Source organism: Malus domestica, chromosome 12 (assembly GCF_042453785.1).
Source record: "Malus domestica chromosome 12, GDT2T_hap1".
In the NCBI taxonomy this organism is placed as follows: Eukaryota; Viridiplantae; Streptophyta; class Magnoliopsida; order Rosales; family Rosaceae; genus Malus; species Malus domestica.
This window is the reverse complement of record NC_091672.1, coordinates 20411280-20420203: the sequence shown is the minus strand read 5'-3', so window position 1 is coordinate 20420203 and position 8924 is coordinate 20411280. Positions and strand designations below refer to the sequence as shown.

The window sequence follows — 8924 nt, the reverse complement described above, 5'->3', positions numbered from 1 at the left end:
TAGGATACCAAACAGATCCTTATTTTTTCATAAATTTGACCATAAGATGAAATTGCTGATACTTAACGGGATATGGATTCCACCGATTAAACCATTCATATTTAGTTCAACAAGATGAGGACATGAATCGACCTAAATAAAAAACAAGGGGACATGAGCTTTTGTTCTTGGGGTGGAGGAGGACCAAGGAGATTTGATGCAAGACTGCAAGTGACGGTTTTATCTTTCTTTTTTTCCGGAGCTGTTATTGACACAAGTAGTAAGAGGAAAGAGTGTATGGTTACTTTTGTTAAGTGTTAATAGCAATTCTCTTGTGACGTTTATACATGCAAAGTTGTATTTAATGAGGGTCCGCATTATAAATCTTGCCCAAGGCCTAATCACTGGACCTTCAAATAATAAACCATATATAAACTATGGTGTTGTAAAAACTGTATGGTGTATGCCCACATCCTACATGCATTAGTATACCAACATGCAATTGGAAAAAAAGTGAAAAGAATAGTGATATATTTGTTGTTATATAATATTATCAAAAGTAACCATCATATCATTTTTGGATGTTTTCACGGGAGTAGCTCTATAAATAGAGTGATCCGTGTGTTATCAAAATACACACTACGAAAGAAAGAATCAAATAAATAATATCAATATATCTCTCTCCCTCTCTTTATCTGCCATCCTTTGTGTTATAGCTAATAAAGTTATAATGTGATATTTTGCACCCGCTTCGCTCCTATCTTTAGCAAATGTTATTTCTATAACTTTTGCCTATTTATAACATATGGTTTTTTTTTATTTATTAAATAGTACGTAAGCGTTGTATTTGTGCATATTTCCGTATATAATTCGCCTCTTTATATTTAATAATTTATACAACATCCATGCAGGAAATATTCTGTTCAGGACTAGCTTATTACATTCAAGGAGTAGTACTGAAAGACAGAGGTCCTGTATTTTTGACAGCCTTCAGTCCCCTAAGCATGGTAATTGTTGCTGTCATGAGCTCCTTTGTTCCACATGAGCTCCCTCACTCTTGCATGCTTTATGTGTAATTTTCGTTTTGACAAAGCGATACTCTAAACAACTCTAACTTGATCATTTACAGGCTGCTGGGTGCTGCGGTCATAATCGCCGGCCTATATCTTGTTGTATGGGGGTAAAAGCGATAGATTATGAGTCCGCGGACAAAACGATCAAAGATGAATTAACGGCAACGAAGCAAGCACGAGATGTAAAAGAAAATATCAATCTTGAGGCCATCACAATCGCATCTTGCAAATGAAATGCGAGGAGAAATCGAAAAGAAGAAATGATGGAAGGAATCCAAAATGTATATATCTCTCACCCGAACATAGCCTAAACAAATTTCACTGAGCAACGTGAACATTTGTGATCGGTTGGCAAAGTTGGTCACTAATTCAGGCCCTGCTTGTGACTAGTGCATAATGGTCACGCCAAAGATCAATTTTCTTGTAGTGATGTTTTTAGTGCCAAATTATCTTAAAATTTCATTTCCTTCAAGACTCTTACAAAATACAAACTACAACCCGTCATCGTATGTCCGACGACTAAAAACGGAGGTTCTATTCTGACATAAGGTTTGTCTCAAAGATTTACAGGAACACCTTGTCCTTCACATAACCATGCCGAGCCATTGCGTTAGTGATGAAGTCACCGTCAAATGAGTACCAATGTACAGCCAAAAAACGATTACTTGTATTCACAAAACAAAAGATGGTCCTGCCTCCGAACAAGCTTTCTTCATTTAAGCTGTTTCCCCTCTTCCTTGCCATATATACGCTGAAGTTCACGTGTTGCTGCCATAAAGGATTCTGAAAAGGAGAAAGAGGAGCAAGCATGAGAAGACAACGTTCGTAACATAAAGCGCGTATACCAGAAAGAAAATGGGAAATTTGGAGTGTCAAATGGTGTACGGACAAGTCAAGTGTCCAACAGTAATAAAAAGATCATGTGCATCACCTTTCCAAAGGCGGAAGGATTTCTGATTGATAGGCGAACCAGTAATAGTCTGAATAACTTCAAACAGCATATTCTGTGGTGTGCTCCTGAGCTCTTGAACAGTCCCATATATAGTTTTACCACTCTCAAAATATATGTGATTATTTGGGTGTTTCGTTTTGCAACCAGCGTGACGCTCAAATTCATATGCATTGATTACCTGATAAGCATTGTTGAGTCCAATTGACATCAAACTGGGCTTCAATATGTTAAAAGCAAAAACTGGAACAAACTCACCTTTGAGAAGTCGCACGACTGACAGCCACATAGATACCCACAACCTTTGATAACACCCTGCAGCTCCTTCTGAAATGCATATGAAGAATATATGCATCACCGAACATAAGCTAATCTGAAAATGAAAGCATGAGTACTAGGATTTTACCTCCCGCGACCAGGCTGTATACTTTACAGGAACTCCATCCAGCATACCTGTTGACAGCAAACTTCGCACATTTGAAGGGAAGTTGTTCGGAGGAACCTTCTTAGATGTTTTCTGTTCAACTATCTTTTTCAGGACATTTTCGTTTCCAGCAGTTATATGAGGTACATTAACAAATGCAGCGGAATTTGATTTGCTTGATTCTTTCTCATTCACAGTTTCTGTTTTCACAAAAGGTTGACCCATCAGAAGTTCATAACCAGAGACTGCAGAGGTATTCACATCATCATCATCACATCCGCCAAAGGATATGATAGTACTCTCTCGCTTATTATAAGAGTGCCCAACTGACAACATATTGTTGTCACCCTTGCTGTAGGCATGAGTCGCATGACCAACGGATATGGTACTCCCTTCCCCTTTATTGTAGAAATTATCTGTTGATATGGTATTTTCCTCTACCTTATAGGTTTGGCCGATAGAAATGATATTATTATCACTCTTATTGCATGTCTGACCCATTAACAGGGTGTTATTGCTCTCCTTGTACGATTGACCAAATGATATGCTTTCATCCCCTTTGTTAAAGGGTTGCCCCATTGATATGAAGCCGTTATCTGCCCTGCTGTAGGTATCACTCATGGATATGAAGTTGTCATCCCCTTTCTTATACATGGGACCCGTGGAAGTTGAGTTGTCTTTGGCCTTGTAAGCGTGAGACGCCAACATGGCATCATTATCTGCCTGAATATAAGTTTGTCCTATTGAAAAGGGCATGCCATTCTCAGAGTCCTTTACCTCACTAACTTTGACTTTTCTAAATCCACTGTAATTAGGACTGGATCTAGGATCTTCTAGTGTATTGGACATAGATAGACCAAATGAGGAGTCATTCCCAAATAGATCCTCATTAACTTTTCTAGCCAAATTCATCTTTTCCGTTCCAACAGACGGAATGTTCGTGTCATCAAATTTCACAGCCCGGTCTATTTCACAATCAAATGACCTTTCAGCGAATTGGCCAGAGAATGAGTGAAAACCAGGAACATTTCCCCACGGAGAAACATTTGCATTTAACATTCCCGAATACAGATTGTTGTTTGGAACTTCAACAACCTGTTTCTTGTTGGGGAATATCCCTACCTCAGGACCATCCATGAACCACTGATGAGAACGCTTAGGCTCAATTCTAGAGGAATTATCATACAGCGCCTCACCTTCATTTAAACACCCAGTACCCTTTGCCATCCATAGGCTGTGATTCTGAAAAGACTGTCACAAATACTACTCAGGAAGACGTCTTCACTGCATAACTAATTTACATATACGAAAATAAGAAAATTTAAAGCTCTATGGTGGGTGTAAATAAATAACAAGCTAATACTAAAAACCTTAAATCGACAACGAAACACATCAATCAGTTATGAGAGCCAAAACTTAGAACACATTTGCATACGAAAACCTAACAACCGAACCAATAACAAAAAGATACAAACCAAGGCATCACCGAAACCACATTGCTAAAAACACATGAACAGAGCCAATTTCGAAAGCAAAACACCATTAAAGAGACATGAAACTTGATTCAAACATACCATTTCTGCTGCTTCGCTTCGAACTCCGCTCCGCCGAGGCTGTTGCCCTTGCCGGGGACCTGGTTGAACAACTATTTACACTCCTATATACCAATCTCTTTCCACCAACAACGCACATTGATAGTCCAATTTTATAAATACCAAACTGATCAAGCTCAAAACTTTCAGCACTTATCTGCCAGACAAAATTAAACAAATAAATACATCAATAAACATAATTAATTAAAGTATTAAACAATGATGATCCACCAAAAATACATCAGTCATGCTTTGTCTGGCAACCGAGAAAATGTTGAAAATCGAACTTGTCATGCAAAGAATACCACTTTCTGAAAATCCAGGATTGAAAATCACTTATTGAATAGCAGTGCAACCAAACTGGGCCTTAATCAGCTAAATAGGAAGAGAGACTCTTAACCCTAAGACCCTACTCTGTAACGTATCATCAAAAGCAGCGGTATTTTCAATGCAAACCTGACTATGGGATCCGTAGACGATGATCAATGAACTTTCCGGCGTCGGCCGGAAAACACGCCGGAGAATGTACGGACGGAGATCGTGGTGAGATCTTGCAGTGAGAGGGACTTGATTTTGAAGTAAAGCGAAAAAAGATATAACTTATAAGATGATGTGGGTGCCCTGCACGTTCACTTTGCGTGGAAATTGCATCGCGGCCGTACACGTGGCATCGGGACTCGAACTGTTCTGAAACCGGTTGGACTGAGCTTCAGTTGGAGGAAACCAATCCTCTCTAGATCTCTTCCATCAAGGTATCGGATCAAATGATCCAGATCTTTGGAATTTCATCTAATGATAAAAATTTATTATAGCTTTTAAGGAATCAAAAGAGATGGGCAGTTAGATGAATTTTCAAATTCCCGAATCACTTGATTCGTTGACCTTGGTGGAAGAGATTTGGAAATAATCTCTTTCCCAGTTGGAGATTGGAAGTTGAAAGTGTTTGAACAAGAACAACTTATATTAAATGAGTACATCATCGTTCTCGCCTTTTTTAGTATTTTAGGCATCGTTTGGCATCTCGGACTGTACTGATTATTTTTGTCGGATAATATAAATAGTCGTCGGATAACACTAACTAAATTAGTCGGACATTGTTGCTGTATCGAATTAATTTGTCAATCGGATAACACGTTGTACTATAATAATAATTTTTTTTTTAAATTTATACAATAATTATTAAGATGAAAAAAAAGAAAAACAAAGAAAAACAGAAAGAAAAAAAAAGTAATTAAACATCATTACAGACAAAATTTAAAAATAAAATAAAATAAAAAAAGAAGGTGAAAAACTTCTTCCCAATCGCTTTTTCCTTTCTTCACCATCTTCTCCACGCTTCAAATCCCACCCTCCCATACAATCCCACTTCCTCATTTCTTCAATCTCCTAGAACCCACATTGATTCACCAACCAAAACATGACACACTCTCACCCAGAATGTCCACTAGGACTTCGAATCGAGCTTTGCTAGCCGACATCTGGAAGGTGATGAAGCCATAAAGTGTAGTGATGTGGAAATTGTGAATAAATTTAAAACCTAAAAGTTCCTAATTATAAAAGTGCGTTGTGAGCGGGAATGAACCCATTTCACACGTGATGACAAAGCATAATGTTGGAGCAGAAAATTTCGGATACTCCAATTCTCCACCAACAAGTAATCTTGAACACGTTGAGAAGCCTTGGACACTATCTTCATTTGTCAACAATGAGAGCGGGGGGACCTGCAAGAAAACACTCCGACGCTCAAGTCGGTCGTTGTTCAAAATAATTGCAAGACATTGTAAAGCTATCTGATACTTCCCTTTTTTCCCTCCCCCTGTTCTCGTGGGATTCTAGTTACTTTATAGACATAAAATACTTGGGCTTCAAGTTCCACTTTCCTCCTATTTCTCCATGTTCCATATTCCATGGAAGTGTTTGATCATGCTCCTTTATTCTAGCTTCACTCTCCCAAATTTAGGTAGTGGCTTATTCCTTGAGCCTTAATTTTTGCACCCACAGATGCCCCTTTTTTTTCTCTACAAACACATATCATATGAATTTGTAGAGGAAAAATATTTCTTTTGCAAAAATTCATGTGACATCATTGGTATGATACAACCAAACATGTAAGATTTCATGTGGATGATCTTCGAACATGAGTTTAGCCTTGGCTACGATTGTAGTTTAGCCTTTGGCTATGATCACACAGTCATAATTTAACCTTCGAGGTGATCATATGGTATTCGACCATGGGTTTTGGGTTTTCAACCCTTGGTCTTGGGCATTTAGCTGTTTTACAATCTTTGTGTTTGCATCCTAAATTTGTGTTCGATCACGATCCTTCTGACCCCATTCGGTCTTAAGTTTCGATTTCAATTCAGTCTTAACTCATTTGATCTTGGGTTTTCGATCTTAATTCGTTCTTAACCCTTTTGATCTTGGATTTTCGATCTTAATTCGGTCTCAACCCAATCGACTTTGGGTTTTGGATCTTAGTTCGGTCTCAACCTATTCGATCTTGGGTTTTTCGATCTTTGAGTTTTCGATCTTAGTTCGGTCTTAACCCATTTGATCTTGATTCGGTCTTAACCATTCGGGTTATCGATCTTAATTCGGTCTTAACCCATTCAGGTTATTGATCTTAATTCGGTCTTAACCCATTCGATCTTGGGTTTTTCGATATTTGGGTTTTCGATCTTAGTTCGGTCTTAACCCATTCGGGTTATTGATCTTAATTCGGTCTTAACCCATTCGGTCTTAACCCATTCGGGTTATGAAATACATGTTGTTAAATAATCACCAACTATTTTGGTGTTTAAGTGAGGCATGGGGGCCTGCATTCTTGATGTCAACGGACAATGAATCAAGTTCCATATATCGACATGTACTGAGAGCTATGAAAGGAGGAACAAAAAAAAAGGAACTGGTATGTTCATATGGGAGCTTCGACTCCCACAAGAAAAAGCAAAGCAGCCACATCAATTTTCTCACTATTTGCAAGTCAGTGTATGCAATAGTCATATTATAGTTTCATGCAATGTCATGTGTTTGTACCATACTTGACCAATCCCAACACGTGTCAACATCAGCAACACGTGTCAACATCAGAAGCCAATCACAACACGACACGTGTCAATGTCAGAATGAAACTAGAAACTCTTTTCTATAAATAGAGATCATTCTCTCACAATATTTCCTATTGTCATTTGTACTAAATCATTCACTAGTACTCACAAAAGGAGAGCTTGAACCTATGTACTTGTGTAAACCCTTCACAATTAATGAGAACTCCTCTACTCCGTGGGCGTAGCCAATCTGGGTGAACCACGTACATCTTGTGTTTGCTTCCCTATCTCTATCCATTTACATACTTATCCACACTAGTGACCGGAGCAATCTAGCGAAGGTCACAAACTTAACATTTTCTGTTGTACCAAAGTCCTCGCTGATTTTATGCATCAACATTTGGCGTCATCTATGGGAACGACACTTATTCCCACTATCTTCAGCTTTGCCAAGCTGGTTTCCACCATTCGTACACTCTCTTTTGACCAGGCATCCCTCTCCAACATGGGGAGCGAAGGAAGCCACAACACACAGAATGACACCCCTCTTGCACCTAGTGCGAAAGGAAGGAAAGAGGGTTACTCTTCAAGCTAAAGTCGATGAGCTAGAAGCTCAGAACAACAAAATAGCAATGAAGAATGAGGTCCTCCAGGAGCAGTATGAGAAGCTCTTTGAGACGCTCCATGAAACTAGGTGTACTCAAACACGCGAGCTCGTTGCCCCTGTGGACATCAACCATCATCTGGGTGCCCCCCAACACGGAGGGTCACCCCCATTCGACATGGGTATCCCTGATGAGGAGCGAGCTAATTATCAAAACATTGATCAACATGAGACTTCTCTCAACCTAGATACTTCGACCCGAAGTAGAAGAAGTGGAGGAAGACACCTCCTTGCAGAAGGGTTGGAAGGATCGAAAGCCGTTTATCGTGACTGCCGAGACTTCCTAAAGTAACGTCGAGAGAATCCCCTCCATATATGCTCGAAGATCAATGACCCAAGGGTTTCTGAAAGACTCGGTCCCCTCCTACGACCCAGGCCAACTGTCAATCTAAGGAAGGAACGATAGGTCCCAGAGGAACATGAAGGTACGGGGGACTCTGAGGTATTTCGACAGACTCGCCCTGGAAGTCAGTATGTCGAGTCCAAGAAAAAACCACACGCCCTTGCTCAAACTTTCCTACTTCCAAGAGGCGATAGAGACTTACGAAAGAAAATTCTAGTGATACATGACTCCACTTAGGACCCCATTGTCCTACAGCTCTTTGAGGAAGTAAACAAGTTGAAGGCCGAACGTCAGGCCGAGATACCTGACTGGAACCAACCCAGGCCTGGCCCTCTCACAAGAAGGATCCTCGACACCCCCTTCAAGCGAAGACAAAACAAAAGCTTGGTTTACAACTCTATACTGGAAGGGAGGACCCAATTGAACACCTTAACCTCTTTGAGTCCACCATGGCATATCAGATGCACACCGACGAATAGCGATGTCTTCTCTTCCCCTCCACCCTCTCTGTCAGAGCTCTAAACTGGTATTGCCGTCTTCCACCTGAGACAGTAGACTCATTTGAGGAATTGAGGAAACTGTTTATCTCTCAACACATCTTCCAGACTGATCACTTGCATTCTGCAGATGACTTGTACACTATTCGCCAGAATCCGGACGAATCACTACGAGAGTATGCCGGTCGCTTCAGCCATGAGTATTCTCGCTGCGCTGAGGCAGATGACAAGACTGCCCTCAAGGCTTTCACGGTAGGCCTACATGATTATTTCTTTAAGTACATGATCAATGCCAACACTTGGAAGACTTATTCTGAGGTGATGTCACAGGTTTACAACCACGCCTCCGCATAGGC

The 8924-nt window shown here is 40.0% G+C and overlaps 1 protein-coding gene across 2 annotated transcripts; it reads right to left on the bottom strand.

Moving 5' to 3' along the window:
- Nucleotides 1–1484: 1484 nt before the first annotated feature.
- Nucleotides 1485–4619, bottom strand: LOC103450197 (uncharacterized). 2 transcript variants are annotated; one of them, XM_008389509.4, is made up of 6 exons: nucleotides 4474–4619; nucleotides 4000–4174; nucleotides 2408–3676; nucleotides 2260–2328; nucleotides 1984–2182; nucleotides 1485–1835 (listed from the first exon to the last, which is right to left on the bottom strand). In XM_008389509.4, the coding sequence occupies exons 2-6, from the start codon at nucleotides 4000–4002 to the stop codon at nucleotides 1765–1767; spliced, it is 1611 nt and encodes a 536-aa protein (XP_008387731.2). In that variant the 5' UTR covers nucleotides 4003–4174; nucleotides 4474–4619; the 3' UTR covers nucleotides 1485–1764. The 2 variants fall into 2 exon arrangements, with proteins under 2 accessions (XP_008387731.2, XP_008387732.2); XM_008389510.4 differs by having other exon boundaries at nucleotides 2408–3717; nucleotides 4474–4606.
- Nucleotides 4620–8924: the final 4305 nt, after the last annotated feature.